Genomic DNA, 25,798 nt, shown 5'->3' on the forward strand with positions numbered 1-25,798 from the left:
CTTTGGCACCACTTACGGATCTTCAGCAAATCGCTCAACTACTTGGGCCCTTGCTATGTTAATTTGTAAAGTAGAAATGAAAGTAACAACCTTTGTTCACAGGGCTGCTCTGAGGACCCAGTGTAACGATGTGACAGTGGTTAATGAAATGCAAATGAAAGTTCCATGAAGTCAGAGACTCTGGCTGTCATGTTCCCTAGGGTAGCCCAGGGCCTAGCAAACAGCAGGTGTTCAATATATGCATATTTTATGCGTGAATGGATGAATAATATATATCAGTATCTTTAATGCTGGATACACAGCACGTGTTCAACATGTGTTTATTGAATAAATGGATGAATGGGTGAAGAATATATGTCAGTGTCTGGTATACAGCAGGTGCTCAATACATGCTTATTGAATGAGCAAATTAATGAATGCATAATGTCTATGCATCTACCCTGGAGCCTTATATACAGGGGATGTTCAATAAATGTAAAAAGAAGGGAGAGAGGGAAGGAGGAAAGAAGGAAGGAAGGAACTATTAATCTACAGAGGGCAGAACAGATATTAGACAGAATGACAGTCATAGTTAATGAGAAGTCCAAAGGCCCGTGAGACATTTCTGCGGAGTCCCAAACAAGCTCTTGGGTGGGGCTTGCTGGCAGTACCCCCTGCTTTTGTAATAGCCATGACAGGCCTTACACAGGGTTGCTGAGCCCTCATTTTGGGGCAGCTGGAAAGCCCTGGCATCAGCAGACAAATGCAGAGCCAGCTGCAACCTGTTGTGACCAAACAGGACAGATTAGTGTGTCTCTGCTGCCTGGCAGGGGGATAATACGGCTCCCAGCAGACCTTGAAGGAGGGTTAACTCCCATGCAATTGTCTCGGTGCCTTCTTTTCTCCCACTGATGCTAATTAAGTCTTCTGTTTGATTCAAGACTCCTTGGATTCCAAGGAAGAAATTCCCTATTAAGTTAGCTTAAGCCAAAAGAAAGGGATTAAATGTCTGTATGGCCAGTACCGATGTCACAGTCATGGATTTAGGAGTGCAAAAATGTTGCTTTATTATTATCATCGCTTCCTAGACTTTAGTAAATCCTGTGCCACCTATTGTCTTATATACTTAATATCTTTCTTCTTTCTTTCTTTTTTCAATTTAATTTTTGTAGACCAAGGGTCTCGCTATGTTGCCCAGATTGGTCTCAAACTCCCAGCCTCAACTGATCCTTTTGCCTCAAGCTCTCAAAGTGCTGGGATTACAGGCATGAGCCACCTTGCCTGGACCTTAATAACTTTCTTTATATCAAATTGCTTTTAAAAAATCGATCACCTGTAACATGGGGCTAATAAAAAAATTGTAATATATTTTTGGAAAGTGAAACTATACAGTCTTAATTGGAAGATCAATAACAATTGCCTTAAGTAGGAAGTGTCTGCAAAAATAAATGCAACACAAACAAAGCAATGTTATTAAATTCTAAGTGGTTGTGGTTGTCCCATTGCCTTCTGTGTTAAATAGAGAGGAGAGTAGCTATTTTTAAAATGTGTTGGCTGGGTGTGGTGGCTCATGCCTGTAATCCTAGCACTTTAGGAGGCTGAGGCGGGTGGATTGTTTGAGTCCAGGAGTTCGAGACCAGCCTGGGCAACATGGCGAAACCCTGGTCAACATGGCAAAACGCTTTCTCTACTAAAAGTACAAAAATTAGCTGGCCATGGTGGCGCAAACCTGTTAGCCGGCCATGGTGGCACAAACCTATAATACCAGCTACTCAGAGGCTGAGGCAGGAGAATTGCTTGAACCCAGGAGGCGGAGGTTGCAGTGAGCTGAGATCGTGCCACTGCACTCCAGCCTGGGTGATTGAGCGAGACTCTATTTCAAAAAATAAATAAATAAATACAAATAGATAAATAGGTGTTAAAGACAAACTGGCACCTCACGGACTCTTTCTCTTTGACATAATCATAAAAATGAAGACTAAAATGAAAAAGAAATAACTTTCTTGTGAGGCAATGCAAAATTATTTAAAATATTCTCTCTGCCACCTAAAGTCATTTTCTAAAAGACCTGACATCATCTGGTAGGCTTCCAAATTTCCTCACTCATCTCCTTTAATTCAGTTTAATATCTTAAAGCAAAAAATCAGTATGTTTCATACTTGCCCCCTGAAGTGTTCCCTGGGGGACAGGAGGGTGAACTCACCCTTGGAGCTCTGGGAAGGGTATTGCAGAAAGAGGCCTGCCCAGACCTCACAGAGCAGGTTGAAAATGCACGTGCAATTTGTGTTTTACCCTCTCATATTTGGCATTGATTGTGATATAAAAATAGTATTTGTTTACTCTTAATATTTTTTTTCAACCTCTAAGGGTAGTTAACACTCCAGGAATATGTGCCATGTTTGTCTTTTTTGTTTTGTTTTGTTTTGAGATAGAGTCTCTGTCGCTCAGGCTGGAGTGCAGTGGCATGATCTTGGCTCACTGCAACCTCCAACTCCTGGGTTCAAGCAATTCTCCTGCCTCAGACTTCCAAGTAGCTGGGACTACAGGCACCCGCCACTCCGCCTGGCTAATTTTTGCATTTTTAGTAGAGACAGGGCTTCACCATGTCGGCCAGGCTAGTCTCAAGCTCCTGGCCTCAAGTGATTCCCCCGGCCTCAGCCTCCCAAAATGCTGGGATTACAGATGTGAGCCACCGCACTCGGCCTCATGTTTGTCTTGAAGCATCGTGTCCCTCTGTGGTTCTTGACCCTATTGAACACATGCCCTCTTTACTTTAAAAATGTGAAAAAATGTGCCTCTGTAATCCCAGCTACTCAGGAGACTGAGGTAGGAGGGTCCCTTGAACTCAGCAGCTCAAGATCAGCGTGGGCAACATAGCAACACTCCATTTCTTTAAAAAAGTGAACACTTTGAATAATGCCTTCTTAACTATCCAGAAAAAATTTCCAAAGATAAAATAACCTAGTCATTCACATACTTTGAAAAAGAAATCAGCCAGGCGTGTTGGCTCACACCTGTAATCTCAGCACTTTGGGAGGCTGAGGTGGGTGGATCACTTGATCCCAGGAGTTTGAGAATAGCCTGGGCAACATGGTGAAACACCGCCTCTGTAAAATATACAAAAATTAGCCAGGCATGGTGGCACACATCTGTGCTTCCAGTTACATGGGAGGCTGAGGTGGGATGATCACTTGAGCCGGGGAGATTGAGGCTGCAGTGAGCCGAGATTGCACCACTGCACTCCAGCCTGGGCAACAGAATGAGACCCTGTCTCAAAATAAATAAACAATAAAGAAATAAGTTCTTTGTTTGGTTTGCAAATTAGGAGGATGTAAGAGTATGTCATTCATTAAAATAACTTCAAAATGAGTTTGCTAACACAGGAAACCGCCTTTATATTATGTTTTATTCTTCATAGTAAAAATATCACTCAGTACAGTTATACTTTGATATAGGTTTATCCTGGTACAATAGATGTTAGAATAATGGTGCCAAAATAAACTCGTTAATGAGAAAAAGAAAGAAATCAGTTCTAAAGTGCTAACTAGGAGGGATAAATTTAAAATGTCATTAATAAAATAAAATTTATTTTTAATATGCAAATGTTTACCTACAACTCTGTCTAGATGACAAGAGGAAGGGGTCAATATCTGCCCCGATTGTAAATACGTTTGGATTTAACCGAATATTGTTGATGGTTTTTCTTTACATCTGACCTTTTAAAATAAGATTTAGATCAGTCTGTTCATAGATAAACCCCGTGAATGAAAGCTGACACTGAAGCTTCGCATCAGTGACTCAAATGCTGCACACAGCGTTGTCATTGACAGCATGGTTTTCTGAAAAGAACAATTTTGTAAAGTTCCAGGTAAAACAAAGTAAATTTTCTTTTGACTTTCCTGAAAGTCGCATTCCTGAAAAATTAAGTGTATGTTCAAACTATGCCAAAAAAAAAAGTCTTGAATGTGTGAAACAGAGCAAAAAGTCTAGGTGCAGATCATCAGAAACAGAGTTTCAGCTGCATGATGGGCGGGCAGAACATTTGAGATGGTACGAGATGCAGGACAATCTATTTTGTCTCCTGCATTGTGGAATATCTGAGATATCTGGCCCAGATTGGCATTCAATGCCAATCATTGGGACAACCAAGAATGCCCCATGATTTTCTCACCCAACCCCTATGGGTTGGCACTCCCCATACGGAGGACCCCAGTACCCCCTTGGTTGTGTAGGCTCCCTTTAGCGTGACCCCATTATCGGCAGCTCTCAATGAGGTGCAAACGCTACCTGGAGGTGCTGAAAAGCCATTGTGATTCCGTATCTTCCTTCTCTGCAGGGGCTGAAGATCAGCGTGCTGTGGACTCTGTACTATGGCATCCTTAGTGCATTTGCGCCTGTGTATAGCTGGATCCTGGTGCTCCGGGGCCTGGTGGGCTTCGGGATCGGAGGAGTTCCCCAATCGTAAGTTAATACCCAGTGCTGGCTATGCAGCCAGGCTGCCCATCCACATGCCTGTTCATGGTCTGGGTCAGGAGGTAGGGGCTGAGATGGGGCAGCATGGGTGCAGAGATGGCTATACCAGGACTTCCAGGATCAAGGAGCTATGGTGTAGCAAGAAAATAGCACCATTATCAGTATTGTTATGATCAACAACAGCAGCAAAACAACACAATGGCTGGAAAGTTGCAAAAGCAAAATAATAATGCATCTAGCATTGATTGACTGTGCCACTTGGACACATTGCAGCAGCCCAAGAGGTGCGTGTTATTGTATTATTGCAATCTCTGTTTTACAGTTGGGGAAACTGAGGCTCAGAGAGTGAAATCATCTGTCTGAATCACATGGTGGGTAACTACAACATCCATGCTTTTAGCTACCATGAATGCTACTTCCCACGCTCTTCCAACCTAAACGCAAGGCAGGGTATGATGCTAACCACATGTCACTTGGGCAGTAATTTGCTGTTGCTGTTGTAGTTTAAAGTACTAAGAATATTCAGAGCTGTAGGAAGAAGCCACTGTCTCTTGGGGGATTGAGGAGGACTTCCTATCTGTGATGGGCCCTGAAGCAGAGATTGGCACACTATGGCATATGGGCAGAATTCGGCCTGCTGACTGGTTTTGTAAATAAAGTTTTATTGGAACACACCACACCCTCCATTTATGAATTATCTATGGTCGTTTTCATGCCACAGCAACAGAACTGAGTAGTTTCAGCAGATATATGGCCTGCAAAGCCTGAACTATTTACTATGTGGCCCATTATAGAAAATGCGTGTTGGACTCCACCCTAAAAAATGATAATAGCCAATATTTAGTGTTAACTATGTGGCAGGTGCTGTTCTAAATGGTTTACCCAGATGATCTCCTTTAATCTCTCATTTTCCCTAGAAGGTAAATTCTATTACTAACCCCATTTTACAGATAAAGAAACTGAGGCACAGAGAGGTAAAGTAACTTGCTCCAGGCAACACAGCCAGGAAGTGGAGGAGCTGGAATATGAACTGGACTTTCTAACCCCAGTGCCTGGGCTCTATACCCATTGCATTTTACTGCCTTGCTATTAAGAAGGCAAAGGATTTGGAAAGACCCAGAAGGAGACTTGGAGAAGATGTAGGATATTTTCTAAGAAGTGAACCACATGAAAAGAGGAAGCCATAGCTGAGGCTGAGGAAGGCTAATTGTCTGGTTGGTCAGCTTGGAGGGATGAGATCTATAAGAGAAAGTTGGCCAGGTGCGGTGGCTCATGCCTGTAATCCCAGCACTTTGGGAGGCCACGACGGATAGATCACTTGAGCTCGGGAGTTTGAGACCAGCCTGACCAACATGGTGAAACCCCATCTCTACTAAAAATACAAAAATTTTCCGGGCTTGGTGGCAGGCACCTGTAGTCCCAGATACTTGGGAGGCTAAGGCAGGAGAATCGCTTGAACCCGGGAGGCAGAAGTCGCAGTGAGCCAAGATCGTACTACTGCACTCCAGCCTGGACGACAGAGTGAGACTCTGACTCAAAAAAAAAAAAAAAAAAAAAAAGAATTAAAAGCTGAGGTTGGACAGGTAGGCCAGGGCAAGCTTGTTAAAGGCCTAAAATGCCAGGCCAAAGGGATTCTACTGGTGATGAGGAGCCACTGAGAGTTCTTGAGCAGCGGAGGTACCTAGAAGTATGGATCTGGCTGTGGCAGGTAGAACAGCTTGGAGGTAAGGAATCATTAGGGAAATTTTGCAAGAGGACCAGGGTGATCCCTTGTAGTGTATTCATTTATTCCACCAATATTTCTTGAGTACCTAGAAATGCTAGGTGCCAGGATGCAGCATTGAGCAAGAGCACCGTGGTCCCTGTTCTAGGATGGGATCCTGGGGAATAGACTTTGAGATGGAGATTACTGTGCAGGCAGTTACTAGGATTAACGCCTGTGAGAAAGTGAGAAAATTAGGACCAGCAAAGGGGGAAGCTGAGTTGCAATACCATTGCCACAGAGGCCTCTGCTCAGCTTACAGGATTTCAGAAGCAGAGGTGGCCCTTCAGAGGTGTTTCAGATTGGGGCAGGGGGGCTAGGCCTTTTTACCCTCGCAACAACCAGGCGTCGGATGTGGGCTGCCCTCAAGGATGGAGCATGACCTCAGGCAAGGCAGCTACTTTTGGCCAAGGCAACTTCTGCAAGGGACTCAGCTGTGAGCTCCTGGCAGGCAATGCTCCTGCCCGTTTTGGAGGGAATAAAAGCCTCAGTCCTGAAGGGCAGACCACGTGGCACATCACAGCATCCTCCACAGTCCAGGGTGGACCCACTTGCTTCAAATATAGTCAGGCGTCACTTAATGATGGGGATGTGTTCCAAAAATGCATCAATAGGTGATTTTGTCGCTGTGCAAACATCATAAAGTGTCCTCACACAAACCTAGATGGGACAACCTCCTACATAGCTAGGCTATACGGTATAGCCTATTGTTCCAGGGCCACACACCTGTACAGCATGTAACTGTGCTAAACACTGCAGACAATTCGAACACAATGGTATTTGCATATCTAAACATATCGAGACATAGAAAACCTACAGTAGAAACACAGTATTAAATTTTTAAAAAAAGGCCAGGCATGGTACCTTACACCTGTAATCTCAGCACTTTGGGAGGCTGAGGCAAGAGTATCCCTTGAGCCCAGGAGTCTGAGATCAGCCTGGGCAACATAGCTAGACCCCCTCGCTATTAAAGAATAATGAAAATAGGCCAACTCTGTATGCACTGCCTATGAGTTAGCCCTGCTCTGCACAGAGCAGTACTCTTCAATTGCAAAATAAATAAGTTAATTAATTACCAAAGTATTATAATCTTATGGGACCACCATCATATATGTGGTCTGTTGTTGACTCAAATGTGTTATGCAGCCCGTAATTGTAATCAGCTCACCCCGCCTAGGAACAGTTCCTCCAGGATTCTGGTTAGTCTCTTTTCTGCAATAAACTAATCTACAGTCCTGTGATCGCTGCTGGCCTCATGGCTGCAATGGATGCCAATGGAGCTTATAGCTGAGTCCCTTGCAGAAGTTGCTTTGGCCAAAAGGCCAAATGTCTCCCGCCTCCGCTCCCCATTCTAAATTCCTCTCAGCTTCAGCAAGCACTCCCGCTGATCTAGACGGTTTGCCTGGGTGGGTGACTGAGACCTCATGCCTAAGGGGTTCGAGTCCCTGGTCGCCATGTCTCTTTTAGGCCATAGCTGCTGTGCTTGTCCATTTAACACCAAAATTGAGCAGGAGATTACCAAGAGATGTCTGGTATATCACCTGGGTGGCCCTATGATAGATGGGGCTTATTAAGTCTTAATGATGATTAGGATCAATTTCTCCGACATGGAACCCAAGGAGCCATTGGTGACTCTTTTCTTGCCTGTTCATTTCTTGACACAAAGGAGTCCAAAGTTACTGGGTAGCAGCTGTTGCTTAAAGTCTAATGGGTCCGGGCACAGTGGCTCACATCTGTAATCCCAGCACTTTGAGAGGCCAAGGCGGGTGGATCATCTGAGGACATGAGTTCGAGACCAGCCTGGCTGACACAGTGAAACCCCATCTCTACCAAAACTACAAAAATTAGCTGGGTGTGGTGACACACACCTGTAATCCCAGCTACTTGGGAGGCTGAGGCAGGAGAATCACTTGAACCCAGGAGGCGGAGGTTGCAGTGAGCCGAGAGTGTGCCACTGCTATCCAGCCTCGGCAACAGAGCAAGACTCCATCTCAAAAAAGACAGTCTACTGGGACTCTTGCTGTGTCTCCTGTGGAAGCTTTCCCTCCCTGGGAGCCAGGACCTCTAGACCCACCGAGCCCAGAAGTTGCAGGATGTGAAGTACAAATCCCCTGATATGGGTCACTGGGACTGATGACAATGAAGCCTACTCTTACTTCAACCCCTTTATTTCCAGACCCATGAAATCTTTTCTCCTGGGAATGAAGCATCATAATAGCAGTGGACTTAAGTGGGTATTGTGTCCTGGAGGACAGTGCCCCATGGTCACAGGGCATCGTCTCCAAGCTGACACCTTAGTGTCACCTTCAGAGTGCTGTTCCACTGCTCTCTCAGGCCAGCAGCTTCAGGATAGCACAATATATGATAGGACCAGCAGATTCCAGGCCATGCATCCACTTGTACATCTCCTTCACTCTGTATGGGCTCCTTGGGTCCCATGCAATGTTATGAGGGATCCTTTGTCAGTGGGTCAGACATTGCGTGAGCCCTCAGGTGATGGTGGCGACTGAGACCTTGTGGGTAGGAAAGATAAACCAGTACCCAGAATAGGTGCCGATTTGGTCAAGATGAATTGTTGCTCCTTCAAAACTGGAAGAATCCAATGTATGTACCTAAGTTGCTACCAAGTGACGTGGAGTGGTTCCATCCTGGGGGCTCCATGTTGGTCTCTGTTGCTGGCAGGCTGGATCTTTGGCAGCACAAGCAGCAAGATCAGCATTGGAGGGTGGGGATCTGTTCAGTCCTGCTAGAGCGCCCAACCTCTCAGGGGTAATAGTTCAGGGATTGATTTCTTATGCCTGCTGAGCATCATGATTGGGGAAGACTGGAAGAGACAGCCTAAAAGGGTAATGCTAATTCTTTTTTTTTTTTTTTTGAGACGGAGTCTCGCTCTGTCGCCCAGGCTGGAGTGCGGTGGCACAATCTCGGCTCACTACAAGCTCCACCTCCAGGGTTCACACCATTCTCCTGCCTCAGCCTCCTGAGTAGCTGGGACTGCAGGCGCCTGCCACCACGCCCAGCTAATTTTTTTGTATTTTTAGTAGAGATGGGGTTTCACCATGTTGGCCAGATGGTCTCGATCTCCTGACCTTGTGATCCACCCACCTCAGCCTCCCAAAGTGCTGGGATTACAGGTGTAAGCCACTGCACCCAGCCAGCATAATGCTAATTCTAAAATAGATCATAGGCTCTGAAACCAGACAGCTTGGGTTTGAATCCTGGCTGCTCTGTCACATAATAGCTGTATGACCTCAGGCAAGTCACTGAACCTTCCTACATCTGTTTTCTCATCTCTAAAATGGAACAAAAACATCCCCACCTCATGGGGTCCCTTAAAATAGTCATTAAATGACAACATTCTGTAAAATGCCCAGGACGGTGCCTGGCAGAGCACTCAAGATTTGTTAACAAGCATTTGATCTGCTGAAGGCTTTGGCAAGAAGCTCAGGTGTCATTGTGATGTATGATGGATGACGAATGAATGACTCAAGGTATCACTGTAGACAGAACAGGGACAGGGGAGATATGACCACATGGATTTAATACATGAGCAAACCCCCAGCCTCCTCCTGCCACTTGGGAGGCTGGAAGGATGGTGAGTGGCTCTCAGCTCTCCTCAGTTCTTCCCTCCTTGATTCATGATTAATTCCTCCAGGGCTCTGTAGAGTAGGCATTTGACATACACTTCTGGATCTGGGATGAGCTTACAAACCACTGGAGCTTGAAGCAAAGGCTATTAATGGAGCCGCAGCCATAAATCTGGGCTGGCAGGAGCTTGTGGACAATGTGCTCCACTTCTGGCCCAGCTCCAGGAATTCCTGCAGACACAACTACTGCCCTATTCATGAATATGATGAGTTCATTGAGTACGATACAGTTTTCCCCTAGTGGCTGGAAGGAATGTACTCACAGAAGAGCAAATCAAATTCCCTTACCAGGGACGCTCAGAGAGATGCCTGCAGAAATAGACTTCAAACAGTCACTGGATTTTCTTCTCATATAAGGAAAGATAAAGGAATTAAATATTCAGAATGTCCACAGAAATTCTTGTTCAAGATGGTAGAATGAGAAGTGACATTTTCGATTTCTTCTTCTTCCACATTTCCTGGAAATGACATAGAAGTAGTAAGAAATAGAATAAATCTTTTCTTTTTGCGAGAGACAGGGTCTCGCTCTGTTACCCAGGCTGGAGTACAGTGGCACAATCATGGCTCACTGCAGCCTCGAACTCCCAGGCTCAAGTGATCCTTCTGCCTCAGCCTTGCAGGCACACACCACCATGCTCAGCTAATTTTTTCTATTTTTTGGTAGAGATCGGGGTCTCACTGTATTGCCTGGGCTGGTCTTGAATACCTGGCCTCAAGCGATCTGCCTGCCTTGGCCTTCCAAAGTGCTGGGATTACAGGCATGCATCACGGCGCCCAGCTAAGAAATAGAATAAATACTCAAGAGTACTGGAGAGCAAGAAAATGGTGCCATCAGTGGATCAGAATTTTGAGAAGCCTCTGGAAGCTTATAAGCAGATGTGATTGCAAGGGTGGAGTAACTGGAACAGAGAAAACCACACCCTCAAACAGCAAAGGGGTGGGACTACAAAGAGGAAGAGAGATTCTTCCCTTGGGGTTCTGGGATTATGGCACAGGACACCAGGGGAATAAAATAAAGGACATAGAGGAGCTGGGAGGGCCTTTCCCCCTTATCTCATGCTTATCTTAAGGGTCCCCGGCTTGCCTGCCTGCTCCCTACTTCTTCCCCATTTAGTTGTTCATGTACTGAACACTACTATAGCCCTTCTGTTTGTTTATTGAGCTATTACTACATTCCAGACACTGAGCCTCGTGCTTTACGTATATTACCACTTTAACGCTCATGACATCTTGGGATGTAGATATTATGATCATCTCCATTTTACAGGTACAAAAGCTGGAGCTTTGTAGAAACTAAGTAGCATGCCCAAGGTCACATAGCTAGTAAATGGCAGAGCTGAGGTGTAAACATCACTTGATCCTCCACTATCCTCCTATTCTCTGAACTACTCCACTAAATAGCTTTTTTTTTTTTTTTTTTTTTTTTGAGACAGATTCTTACTCTGTCACCCAGGCTGGAGTGCAGCGGCGTGATATCTTGGCTCATTGCAACCTCCACCTCCTGGGTTCAAGCAATCCTCTCACCTCAGCTTCCCGAGTAGCTGGGATTACGGGAGCATGCCACCACACCCGGCTAATTTTTGTATTTTTAATAGAGACAGGGTTTCACCATGTTGACCAGGCTGGGCTTGAACTCCTGACCTCAAGCGATTCGCTTGCCTCAGCCTCCCAAAGTGCTGGGATTACAGGCGTGAGCCACCGCGCCCAGCCTAAATATCTCTTTTATCTGTGAGGAGGGCAAATAAAAACTAGAAACAAAATTACAGAAGAAATATTTAGCCACCCAAGAGAGCCACTGGCTTCCCACCGCTGTAACTCTATCCACTTACATAAAAATAATGTCTTAGTTATACAATGTTCCTATCTAGTTATAAAAATGGCTCCCTTAAGTTCATTATTTGGAAACATTTAGTTGGAGATATTTTGATGTGATTAAATGCAATTAAAAGTTTCCATTAATTTACAATAGCTTTATCCTATTGCAGCAACTCATAAAACCAGATGAAAAAGATTTTGCTGTATAATTCTTAAAAGCTCAACAACCAGAAGTCCTTGTAATGTACTCTGAATTTTAAGTATAATGTCAGTTAGGGCCAGGCATGGTGACTCACGCCTGTAATCCAAGCACTTTGGGAGCCTGAGGTGGGCAGATCACCTGAGGTCGGGAGTTTGAGACCAGCCTGACCAACATGGAGAAACGCTGTCTCTACTATAAATACAAAATTAGCTGAGTGTGGTGGCGCATGCCTGTAACCCCAGCTACTCGGGAGGCTGAGGCAGGAGAATCGCTTGAACCCAGGAGGTGGAGGTTGCAGTGAGCCGAGTTCATGCCATTACACTCCAGGCTGGGCAACAAGAGTGAAACTCCATCTCAAAAAAAAAAAAAAAAGTCAATTAGATCATTAAGGAGCCTATTCCTCTACCCTGATCTGTGCTTTTCTACAACCCTCCTTCTCTCCTCCCTTCCTCATTCTTTCCTTTCTTTCCCCCAAAGTAGATATAGTAATGAAGCTTACCAAGTGCTGGGCACTTTGCTAAATGTTCTGCTCAGACTACCTGACTTGGTCCATTGAACAACTGTTTTATCCCCATATGACAGATGCGAAAACTGAGGCTTAGAGCTCACAAGGGACTTGCTGGAGGTCAGATAGTTATTATTATTATTTTTGAAACTGGATTTTGCTCTGTTGCCAAGGCTGGAGTACAGCAACACGATCATACCTCCCTGCAGCCTCAAACTCCCGGGCTCAAGCGATCCTCCCACCACAGCCTCTGGAGTAGCTAGGAGTACAGATGTGTGCCACCACACCCAGCTAATTTTTAAAATTTTTTGTTGAGATGGGCGGCAGGGGACAGGGTGGGCGGTCTCACTATGTTACCCAGGCTGCTCTTGAACTCAAGCGATCCTCCCAACTTGGCCTCCAAAAGTGTTGGGATTACAGGTGTGAGCCATCGTGCCTGGCCAGATAGTTATTAAGTGTAGTGTAGGGGGCCCGGGCACAGTGGCTCATGCCTGTAATTCCAGCACTTTGGGAGGCTGAGGCAGGTGGATCACTTGAGGCCAGGAGTTTGAGACCAGCCTGTGCAACATGGCAAAACCCCATCTCTTCTAAAAAATACAAAAATTAGCCAGGCATGGTGGTGCACACCTGTAATCCTAGCTACTTGGGAGGCTGAGGCAGAAGAATCACTTGAACCTGGAGGGTGGAGGTTGCAGTGAGCCGAGATCGCACCACTACACTCCAGCCTGGGGAACAGAGTGAGACTCTGACTCAAAAAAAAGAAAGAAAGAAAAAGAAAAGAAAAGAAAAGAAAGTGGAATGTAAGGTTTGCTTCTACTTTGTAACAAATCACCGTTGCATTCATGGTTTAAAACAATGATTAATTCAACTCATGATTCTGCAGTGAGGCAGTTTGGTGGCTCCTCTAGACTCCATGGGACTTGCTCATGTGTCTTCAGTCCACTGAATCATGGGGCACCCAGGCACCTGGTCCCATGGCATCTGGACAGGGGTCAAAGGCAGCAAGAAGAAGCCACAAAGCTTCTTGAGGCCTACGCTTGGAACTAGCATAACATCATTTCTGCTACATTCTGATGGTCAAAGCAAGTCACAAGGCCACCCAGATCCCAGGGAGGGGAAAATGAATTCTTGATGGGACGTGCTGCAGTCACACTGCAAAGGTGCATAGATACCGGGAAGGAAAATATTGGAGCAACTTTGGCAAACCAGTTGCAACTGGGTTCAAATCCAGGTGTGTCTGGTGCCAAAGCCCTTACCATGTTGAACAACAATTTCAAAGGGGTTTCGAGCATATATAGTCAGAAGGCCCTGTTAAATCATTTATATCCACGGCGTCTCTGGTACTGATTTGGAGAATGACTCTGGAGTGTAGGCTGGTGGTTCTTAACAGGTTTCTAGTCCCTTTAAGGCAGGTAATAGGAATCACATGTAGAATCCCAGATAATTACACTTTATCTCTACGGAGGAACATCAGAAGGAATAGACTTTAATTCAGGCAAGGGAATTAAATACAATTTTATTTTTGTCATTACAGACAATATACTTTTGTTTTAGAAAATGTAGAAAATGCAAATAAGCACCAACAAAATGATAATCACCTGTTACTGCACCGTGTCTCTCCACGAGAACGTCAATACAGGTTGGCACTGGGCCAATGTGTTTTTACTTCCAGTAGAGGGCGCCATGTACCGCAGCGAAACACCATTTACGTAAGCGGCTGCGACGGGAAACCTGGAGTAAGGTAACCCACGCCCTACTTGTGTTTTAGCTGCTCTTAAAGACAGTACCTCAGGTAGCTGCCCAGCTGTTCTACCTTGAAACCTGCCTCAGAATGATCTTCAAATTGGTGTCTACAATGAACTTATACACAAAGCCTGTCCTCGTTCCTCCAAAGACCAGGCAAAAATGCCAGGCTGAGATCACAGGTTCTTTCTTTCCAAACACGTGATCCAAATGGCAAGCATCTAATTGCCCAGTGCTGTAAATGTGATTATCTGCAGTGGGAATTTATTTATGCCAGAATCAGCTGATTCTTGGCATTGCTAATTTCATTGCTCATTCTTTTATTTTTCAGTCTGATTATAATAATTGCCATACTTTGGATAAAGATCAAGTAGCTTGTTTTCATAATGAACTGCTATAAATAATGGCCAAATGTGGGGCACAACAATTATAGGAAAAGATGTTTCTTGTGGCACAGGTGGCAAAAGCAAGAAATTGAACACAACCTAAGCATTCATCAATAGGGGCAGTTAAATAAATGATGATACTACCGAGATGAGGAATGCTATGCAGCTGTGAAGAATAATGCTCAGCTGGGCATGGTGGCTCATGCCTGCAATCCCAGCACTTTAGGAGGAGGGTGAAGCAGGCACATCACTTGACTCAGGCATTCAAGACCAGCCTGGGCAACATGGTGAAACCTTGTCTCTACAAAAAATACAAAAATTAGCCAAGTGTGGTGGTGCACACCTGTAGTCCCAGCTACTCGGGAGGCTGAGGTGGGAGGATCATCTACCCCAGGAGGTCAAGGCTGCAGTAAGCTGATATCGTGCCACTGCACTCCAGCCTGGGTGACAGAGTGAGACGCTGTCTCAAAAAAAGAGTAATTCTTGGCCAGGCATGGTGGCTCATGCCTGTAGTTCCAGCACTTTGGGAGGCCAACACAGGAGGATTGCTTGAGCCCAGGAGTGTGAGACCAGCCTGGACAAAATAGTGGGACTCCATGTCTACAAAAAAAAAAAGAAAGAAAGAAAGAAAGAAAAATTAGTTGGGCATGTTGGTGCATGCCTGTCATCCCAGCTACTTGGGAGACTGAGGCAGGAGAATCTTTGAGCCCAGGAGCTCAAGGCTGCAGTGAGCTATGATTGCACCACTGCTCTCCAGCCTGGGTGACAGAACAGGACCCTGTCTCAAAAATAAATAAAGCTGTAGATCTACCTCTATTAACATGAAAAGATTTCCATATTGTCTTATTGAAGCAGAACCTAACACAGAAATTCAAGAGCAAGAAGTTTCCTCTGGGAGACTCAGCCACAGGTCCTCCAGATGGTCCCACTTCAAGGAGAGGGAACTGTCCAGTGAGGGCTACTCCCGGGAAGCTTAAATTCTTTGGCACTTCTGGCCTGCCACAAAGGCTGGCCAGGCAAGCTTTAATGACCAGAGAAAGTTCTCTGGAAAGGGTCACAGATACTGGCAGTTGGAAGGTGGACTGGCATGCATGGACATGCTAAGAATGGGGATGTTTGGGTGGAACGCTGACAGTGTGCTGTGTGTGTTAAGAAAAAAAAGAAGGAAAGAAGTAAGGGAGGGAGGAAAAGGTAGGAGACAGGGAAGGAAAGAGAAGGGAAAAAGAAAGAAAGAAATAGCATGTTAGTTAAATTTATGTACTTACTTTTTCTTAGAAAAGAGGCTGAAAGATTGCAGGCCAGGCACAGTAGCTCACGCCTGTAATCCCAGCACTTTGGGAGGCTGAGGTGGGTGGATCACCTGAGGTCAGGAGTTTGAGACCTGGCTAACATGGCGAAACCCCATCTCTATTAAAAATACAAAAAAATTAGCTGGGCATTGTGGCATGCACCTGTAATCCCAGCTACTCGGGCTGAGGCAGGAGAATCATTTGAACCTGGGAGGCAGAGGTTGCAGTGAGCCTGAGATCGCACCACTGCACCCCAGCCTGGATGAGAGAGTGAGACTCCGTGTGGGCAAAAAAAAAAAAAAAAAAAAAAAAAAAGCTGAAAGATTGCAAAGCAAACTGATTAGTAGTTATGGCTTTGGGGGAGGGGAATGGAAGTTGGGGTCATAGGGAGAGGAAGAATCATATACTCTGCATGCTTATGTATTGCTGAATTATTTTACAATGAGGTTGCATTCATATAATACTCTATAACTAAACAAAAAAACAGAATGAAAAGTCTTCATGAAATAGGTTATAAGTTTGTTATAAAAACAAATCCTCGATCTCTAAGGACAGAAATAGCTTTGCCTTAGAATATCCTGCTGCACATTTTTGCTTGATTAGTGTTTGACTTTGATTTGGTGAAGGAACGGTAAACATGGTATTATTATTGATTTTTAAAAATAATATAAGCATACCATTCAGAAAATAGAATAAAATATCAAAGTCATCCATGATAATTGCTGCAATCTTTAGCAACCACTATAATCTTGGTTTCTATTATCAGGGTTTAGTTAATGAAATTCCCCATGGTTTTTGTTGAGTGAGGTACTGGAAGGAATATAAATTGGAACAACATTTTGGAGAACCGCTTTGGTAGTATATATCTCAAATCATAAAAACAGGCATACCCTCTGACTCAAATTCTACTTAGGGGGATCTGTCCTAAGGAAACAATGTGAAGACAAAGACTTCAGCCTAAAGATGTTTAAGGAAGTGTTGTTTATAACTGTGAAACTGCCCCGACAGGGAAGTGATTCATGGGCTGCATGATATAGACAAACCTAATTTAAAATGTTGGCTCTTCTGCTTACTAACTTACTAGTTGTGCAATCCTGGTCAAGTAACAACTTCTCTGTTGTTGATAGATGTAGATATGAAAATGGTGGTAGTCCGTTCTCCCAGTGCTGTAAAGAGCTATCTAAGACTGGGTAGTTTATAAAGAAAAGAGGTTTAATTGACTCACAGTTCCACAGACTGTACAGGAGGTATGGCTGGGAAGAAATCAGGAAACTTACAAGCATGGTGGAGGGCAAAGGTGAAGCAAGCATATCTTCACATGGCAGCAGAAGAGAGAGAGCGAAGAGGGAAGTGCTACACACTTTTAAACAACTGGATCTCATGAAAACTCACTCACTATCACGAGAACTATGAGGGGGAAAACCACCCCCATGAGCCAATTACCTCCCACCAGGTCCCTCCCCCAACATTGGGAATTACATTTCAACATGAGATTTGAGTGGGGACAAGAGCCAAACCATCTCTCTCTCTCTCTCTCTCTCTCTCTCACACACACACACACACACACACACACACACATACACATACACATTGGGAATTGTAATTACTTACCCCATTGACTTGCAATACTTATTGGGTGAGATAATCCATGCAGAACATCTAGAATAGTGTTAAGCACATAGTAGATACTCAATAAAAGGTTGCTATTATTAAGGATAGTATGGTTCATGCATGTGATAGAATAGATGTGTGCAAGAGCCTATTGAATGGCATGGAAATGCTTACTTATAAATCAGATTGATAATAGGCATTCAAAGCTCTTGAGTATGATCTCAGCTAGGGATTCATACAGAAAGAAGAGAGACTAAGACAGAAAGAGAGAAGGTACTAAAATACTTACACTGTTAAGCGAGACTAGCTGGCATTAACATTTTCTTCATGCTTTTCTCTAAAGAGAGTCCCACTGAACTACTGAAGCCCTAGCCTTTCTTCTGAGGCTCCTGAGAATTCTTCTTGCTTTGGATTGAGGTGCCTTTGCTCAGAACCCTAACAAGGACTTTTACTGATGATAGAACTGTGTCTCAATCTCAGTGGTATTGCTGAGGCCACCTTTTGAAAAGTGAAATGCTCCGTAAGGAAACCCATTGATTGGGTTGCATAGAAGCAGGCAGAACCGGGGGCAGAGGTTCCTCTGTAAGTGATTTATTGAGAGTGTTCTTGGGAGGAAGCTGTAAGAGTGAAAGATGCTAAGAGAAAGATACAGGGAAGAAGTTCACAAGGATGTGGTTTCTTCTGGACTCACCTGAGCACACAGGGAGCTAAGGGAGTGTTCATTGCTCCACAAGATCTGGAAGGAATATAAATACCAATGCCAGGGGGTGGGCCTTTTATACACATACATGCCAGTCTGCAGCCTGCCCTGGGGAGATGGGCATAAGTCCTAGGTACCTCTGGGGTGATGCAGCTTCAGTTGCTCAAGAGTATCCCTAAGAGAAGGTTGCAGGTATGAGCCATTAGCAGAAGCGCAAGGTGGGCACGCAGACCTAGTAAAGGGATCCTAGGAGATCTAAATGTGTCCCCAGCACCATCTGCCTTCACAAGGTTAAAGGAAATTAACTTCCCTTTATCCCCCAACCCCCACCCCTTAAGAGGAGCTAGGAGAGTAACATGAAGCCATTTAGTAGCTCAGATGCCTGGCTTAGGTGGGAGATATGAGAGAAAAGAAGGCCTCCTCTTTCTAGCAAAATTGAAGACAGCATGGGGTAGGTGGGAGCAGGGGCTGGTTTAAAAGTTCCCTTCCCTGTCCAGCATGCCCAAAATCTGAGGAAGTGAAAAGGAGGAAAGCGTGGAAGCAGCAGACAGAGGAGGCAGCCAGTGCAGTTGGGATGCTGGTTACATTAAGCAAACAAGTAAATTGAGCAGAGACATAGCCATATTGAGGATAATGAGACCAGATTTCCCATTATTGGAGAAGGGTATTGCAACATGGAAGTGAGGAAGTTTAGAATGAACCCTAAGGTGATGAACTGAAATGGAAAGTATCAGTATGAACTCGTTTTTAAATAAATATACACAGATAGATATAGATATGGTGAGTGTGTGAAGAGAGAGGGAGAGAAGTAAGATAGAGATAGATAGATAGACAGACAGATAATCTCTTAGCTGTGTCCACCAAGAGGCCCAGCAGCAGTGACACCCCAGGAGCAATGAGCACACTGAGCACAGAGATCTTGGTTTCTAAATACCATCTTCTGCCAAAGGGAACCAGGGCTTCTTAGAAAGGTGATGACAGACTCCAGGGCTGGGGCAAGGGAAGTATAAGATGAGCTGGGTATCTTGTGCTAGAAAATAGGGAAGACCTCAAGGAATGATGGAGACATGCCAAAAAGACAATAGGAATCAGCTTGAAGGGGCTCCCACTGGGCAGATCTGGGGCAGTCTGAGCATCAAAATAATAACAGGTTGCAGGCCGGGCACGGTGGCTCACACCTGTAATTCCAGGACTTTAGGAGGCTGAGGCAGGCAGATCACTTGAGGTCAGGAATTTGAGACCAGCCTAGGCAACATGGTGAAACCCCATCTCTACCAAAAAATACAAAAATTAGCCAGGCATGGTGGCAGGCAGCTGTAATCTCAGCTACTCAGGAGGCTGAGGTGGGAGAATTGCTTGAACCCGGGAGGTGGAGGTTTCAGTGAGCCAAGATTATGCCATTGCACTCCAGCCTGAGCGACAGAGTAAGACCCTGTCTCAAAATAATAATAATAATAATAATAAAAACAGGTTGCAACTCATGGAGTAAAATTGGAATCCTCCAATCCTTACTGACTAAATGGATAGATATAGATAGATAGATAGATGATAGATAGATAGATAGATAGATAGATAGATAGATAGATAGATAGATGATAGGAGATAAGATAGACAAAGGGGAGGAGGAAAAAGCTCTTCTAAGTATCAAAATAGTAACGGGCTTCAACCCACTGTGTAAATAGGACTCCACAAGTCTATACTGATTAAATGGATAGACAGATATGATGAAGGGAAGAAGGAAAATCTCTTTCTTACAGTTGAATGTCAACTAATAAATACAGAAGGAATGATAAAAATAAAAAATACCATTTGTGGGGCTGGGCGCAGTGGCTCATACCTGTAATCCTAGCGCTTTGGGAAGTCAAGGCAGGAGGATTGCTTAAGCCCAGGAGTTTGAGACCAGCATGAACAACATAGTGAGACCTCATCTCCACAATAAAAAAAAAAAAAAAAAAAATTGGCCAGGCGTGGTGGTGTGTGCCTATAATCCTAGCACCTGTAGTCTTGGAGGCTGGTAAGAGGATGGCTTGAGCCTGGAAGGTTGAAGCTGCAGTGAGCCATGATCACACCATGCACTCAAGCCTGGGGATAGGGTGACACCCTGTCCCAAAAAACAAAACAAACAAACAAAAACAACTATTTGTTACCATCACAGTGGTAGATGACGTAGATAGAGATAGTCAATGGCTAAAAGCTGGTGGGTAGAGGTTCTATGGGGAACAGGATATTGGCATAATCTGAACACTTCCCCACAAAGGGGAAATATTCTTATTCACAAACGGAATATTATAACTTAGGGTGGAGAAATCTGTTAGACCAGATTACCAAGCTGGTAATGTCCATCACCAGCTTGATCAGGTGATGAAAATTAATGTCACCAGTGATGGGACAGATTGACATTGTGTGCTGAGAAGGGCTCAGGTTGAGGTGTTCCTGCCAAGAAAACATTTTTCCCTGGATTTATTGGATTATGGGTAGGGCTCAATGGCAGCAGTTAGGAAATTTGAGAATCACTTGGGGAGTTAAAAATGCAGGTCAGCCCGGGCATGGTGCCTCACATCTGTATTCCCAGCGCTTTTGGAGGCTGAGGTGGAAGGATCGCTCGAGGCCAGGAGTTCGAGACCAGCCTGGGTAACATACATCTCTACAAATCATAATAATAATAATTAGCCAAGAGTGGTGGTGCATGCCTGTAGTCTTAGCTACTCTGGAGGCTGAGGCAGGAGGATCACTTGAGCCCAGGAGTTCAAGGTTGTACAGTAAGCTATGATTGCACTTCAGCCTGGGTGACAGAGTGAGACTCATAAATAAATAAATAAATACAATAAAATAAAAATGCAGACGCCAGGGCCTCATCCCTGGGAGTCTGTTTCTGAAGGTCTAGGAAGGGAGGGAGCTAGAGATCTGTATATTTAACCATCATCATCTCAGGAAATTCTGATGTAAGTGGTTCACTGACCACCCTTGGAGGAATGTTGGCTGCAAATTCAGAAAACGGTAGCCATTTTCCCACCCAGTTCTGATCTTAACTCCCTTTCCGTCCCTTTTACATTCCCAGGGTGACGCTGTATGCCGAATTCCTTCCCATGAAAGCCAGAGCTAAATGTATTTTGCTGATTGAGGTAAGGAGGAGAGTGGCCTGGGTCTCTAGGGCGTGTGGATTCCGGCAGGAGGTTCTCAGATGTCTTGAGCCACAGGTCAAGGAAAAGGGAGTTTAAGAAAAAAAATTACAGACTCAATATGCAAAGACGTAAAAGGATCAGTTACATCATTTCTGACATGCCCGTTTTGCAATAAGGACAAATTCTTCAATTGACAACAACATTCAATCTATCATCCCTCAAAAAAAAGTGTCGGCAAGGGTATGGAAGAGTATGTTTTTCTTGAACTGGAAATAGCTTGTATCTGAGAGTTGGTGTTGAATGGTGTGGCGTGAGTAGACCAAACTCTGGCCCGCACCCGTATCATCACCTGCCACCTGTCTTTTTCGTCAAGAATTTCCATTCTTGACCATTTCTGTGGCCTATAGGCTGCCTTAAAACTTTCGTGGTCCAGCTAGTTCCTCTCAAGTTTTTCTTCCAGGGTCTCGTGACCCATTTTCTAACCATGATCTGAAAGATCTCAGAGCAAATACAGTGGCTCCATGACTCCCCACCTCATGCAGCTGCCCAGTGGCCCCCTCCACACAGTGGCAGAATGGTTTACTTGCCCATGCTGGACACTGATTCCGACAGTGATGACTATGAACCCTCTCTGATGTCCCCAATCATTTTAACCACACTGACAATGTTACTCGCATTGCTCCCACAGCCCAACATCCTGACTACATCTGCTTCTTACCAATTAGGGTGATGCTCTGCTGATCCACACTGATATGGATGAATCCGTTGTTTAAATATTGAAATGCATCTGGGACTTTGGGAGGCCAAGGCAAGAGGATCACTTGAGGCCAGGAGTTCGAGGCTGCAGTGAGATGTGATCACATCACTGCACTCCAGCCTGAGTGGCAGAGCAACACCCCATCTATTAAAAAAAAAAAAAAAAAAGGCTGGGTGCAGTGGCTCACGCCCATAATCCTAGTACTTTGGGAAGCCGAGGCATTTGGATCACCTGAGGTCAGGGGTTCACGACCAGCTTGGCCAACATGGTGAAACCCCATCTCTACTAAAAAATACAAAAAGTTAGTCAGGTACAGTGGCGGGCTGTAATACCAGCTAGTTGGAAGGCTGAGGCAGGAGAATTGCTTGAACCCAGGAGGTGAAGGTTGCAGTGAGCCGAGATCGTGCCACTGCACTCCAGCCTAGGCGACAGAGCAAGACTCTGTCTCAAAAAAAAAAGAAGAAGAAGAAGAGGAAGAGGAGGAAGAGAGAAGAAGAGGAAGAGGGAGAAGAAGGAGGAGAAGGAGGAGGAGGAAAGGAAATGTGTCTAGACCAGCTGATCTTGAACTCTGACTGCCTTTCATTGCCTGACACTCTGTCCTTTCTCAGGGCTTCCCAGGATTCAGCAACTAAAGAGTTAAATCTTGGCCCAGTGCAAGTGGTATGGGCCTGTATAACTGGTGTCCATTTTTTTTTTTTTTCTTTTTTTGAGACAAGAGTTTCTCTCTGTTGCCCAGGCTGGAGCAGTGGCGCGATCTTGGCTCACTGCATCCTCCGCCTCCCAGGTTTAAGCAATTCTCTGCCTCAGCCTCCTGAGTAGCTGAGATTACAGGCGCCCACCACCACGCCCCGCTAATTTTTTTTTATATTTTTAGTAGAGACAAGTTTTACCATCTTGGCCAGGCTGATCTTGAACTCCTGACCTCATGACCCACGCACCCCAGCCTCCCAAAGTGTTGAGATTACCAGGGTGAGCCACCGTGCCCGGCCACTGGTGTCCATTCTTATTAATGAGTGCATTACTTGTTGTTAGACATTTTTCTGTCTTCACTTCTGATTGTCAGCAACAGAAATGGACTATGGTTCACTTAAGCAAAAGGGGACTTTGGAAGTTTCTTGGGGGCTCCAGAACAAATGGGGAGGCCGGAGGGCCAGGTTTTGGAATGGACTGTAGTTGTAGAGTCAGGGTCCCAGTAGGAAACAGCTTCTAAAATTAGGATCATTGCGGATGATTTAATAAAGGGACTATTGGCCGGGCACAGTGGCTCACACCTATAATCCCAGCACTTTGGGAGGCCAAGGCAGGCAGATTGCTTGAGGTCAGGAGTTTGAGACCAGCCTGGCCAACATGTCAAAACCCCATCTCTACAAAAAAATTAGCCAGGCGTGGTGGCACACACCTGTAATCCCAGCTACTCAGGAGGCTAAGGCACAATAATTGCTTGAGCCTGGGAGGCAGAGGTTGCAGTGAGCTGAGATTGCACCACTGAACTCCAGCCTGGGCAACAGAGCGAGACTCCATCTCAAAACAACAATAACAACAAATAAATAAATAAATAAAGGGACTATTTATAAAGTCCCACAAGGTGTTACCACCCCAGGCCAGAAGGGGCAAAGAGAGGGATTGATGAGCTGCCCAGAGAGTTGTGTGATGAAGGCTGCCGGACAGGAGCTAGGACCCTCAGCTGACGGATGCAGCCAGCCACGACGGCTCTGCAGGGAGGGAGCCAGGGGAATAAGTGCTTCAGTCTCTTCTTCCTCCCCCGCTTCCATCTCCTGCAGGGCTCCACATTGGCTGCACCCAATGGGAAGCGCTAGGACAGGGATCCTGTTGATGGAATCCATATAAAAGTGGAAAAGGATGGAGGGTGACTTGGACAGGCAAACAGAAGATATTCAGCCCCATTGAGAAGGGGCAATTCTGATAAGGAATTCTGGGGCATCATTGGGCAAGGGAGATGGATGTCAGTGAGCAAAATCAATGTGTCCCTTTTGTACAACCACGTTCATAGCCGCGTTATTCACACTAGCTAAGACATGGAAGCAACCAAAGTGTCCATCAACACACATGTGGACAAACAAGCTGTGGTCTATAATTCATTGGAATATTATTCAGCCTTAAAAAGGAAGGACATTCTGACATATGGTACAACGCAGACGAACCTTGAGGACATTATGCTCAGGGAAATAAGCCAGTCACAAAAAGACAAATACGGCATGATTCCACTTATATGAGGTACCTAGAGTAAGCAAATTCATAGAGACGAAAAGTAGAATAGTGGTTGCCAAGGGCTGGGGGTGGAGGGGAATGGAGAGTTATTGTTTAATGGGTACAGACTTTCTGGCCAGGCGCGGTGGCTCACGCCTGTAATCCCAGCACTTTGGGAGGCCGAGGCGGGTGGATCACCTGAGGTCAGGAGTTCAAGACCACCCTGGCCAACATGGTGAAATCCCATCTCTACTAAATATACAAAAATTAGCTGGGTGTGGTTGGGGGGCGCCTGTAATCCCAGCTATTTGGGAGGCTGAGGCAGGAGAATCACCTGAACCTGCAAGGCAGAGGTTTCAGTGAGCCGAGATTGTGCCACTGTACTCCAGCCTGGGCGACAGAGCAAGACTCTGTCTCAAAAAAAAAATGGGTACAGACTTTCATGTTTGCAAGCTGAGTTCTGGAGAAGGGGAGTGGTGATGTTTGCACAATATTGTGAATGTATTTAGTACCACTGAACTGTACACTTAAAAATGGTTAAGATGGTAAATTTTATGTGTATTTTACCATAATAAAAAATTTGAGGCTGGGTCTGGTGGCTCATGCCTGTAATCCCAGTGCTTTGGGAGGCCGAGGAGCCCAGGAGGCCTGGGAAACATAGTGAAACCCTGCCTGTACTAAAAATACAAAAAAAATTAGCCAGACATGTTGGCATGTGCCTGTAGTTCCAGCCATTCAGGAGGCTGAGGTGGGAGGATTGCTTGAGCCTGGGTGGTTGAGGCTACAGTGAGCCATGATCGGGACACTGTACTTCAGCCTGGGCGACAGAGCAAGACAAAAAGACAGAAAGACAGAGAGAGAACCAATGTGTTCACTACCAATTTGACATCACGTAATATTGATCATATTGATCTCCTTAACCAAAGCTGCCACATTGCCCAGCTCCAGCGGGCATGCAGAGCCATGCAAATATTATACAGTGTATAATGGTACCCTCATGAGCTGGGCAACATGGCAGCCCTGGCCCAACCATATAGACCACAGGGAAAGGGTGGCTATTCTAATCTTGCTGACTTCAATGACCCCTTCCTTACCCATAGAGATACCCTTGTCCACAGTGCCCCCATAATTCCTCACTGTATGGACCATGCTACTCCCACCACTGATCCTGATTCTCCTATGCCAGGTATTCTGGGCCATCGGGACAGTGTTCGAGGTCGTCCTGGCTGTGTTCGTGATGCCCAGCCTGGGCTGGCGTTGGCTGCTCATCCTCTCGGCTGTCCCGCTCCTCCTCTTTGCCGTGCTGTGTTTCGTAGGTATCCTTTAAGAGATTTCAGCTTTTGCTATCTGACACCTTACTGTCCACTCTATTTTGGTGGGGAGGGGATGGGGAAGGATACCAAAGCCACCTTTTAAGATTATTTTTTCAAATCAGGAAATGAGACAAGGGAGCTATGGCGTGGGGTAGCCCCAGTATGGAGTGTTAGATTTCCTCCAGACAGACACTTCTGGGATGTTTTCTGGGGAGATAACTGGGGATGGGATGATACATTGGCCCCATCATTGCAAAATCTACACTTAAAAGTGATTGTATTGCAC

General features: G+C 45.2%; 1 protein-coding gene across 1 annotated transcript in view; it reads left to right on the plus strand.

Moving 5' to 3' along the window:
* The window catches only part of SVOP (SV2 related protein), a 98,962-nt gene that overhangs the window by 42,218 nt on the left and 30,946 nt on the right, over nt 1-25,798 (plus strand). The window contains exons 6-8 of the mRNA XM_032168769.2: nt 4,316-4,440; nt 21,171-21,234; nt 25,386-25,511. Of these exons, the coding sequence (XP_032024660.1) occupies nt 4,316-4,440; nt 21,171-21,234; nt 25,386-25,511 (315 nt within the window). The remainder of the gene's footprint in view (nt 1-4,315; nt 4,441-21,170; nt 21,235-25,385; nt 25,512-25,798) is intronic.

The sequence above is a fragment of the Hylobates moloch genome, unplaced genomic scaffold (assembly GCF_009828535.3).
Source record: "Hylobates moloch isolate HMO894 unplaced genomic scaffold, HMol_V3 SCAFFOLD_12, whole genome shotgun sequence".
In the NCBI taxonomy this organism is placed as follows: Eukaryota; Metazoa; Chordata; class Mammalia; order Primates; family Hylobatidae; genus Hylobates; species Hylobates moloch.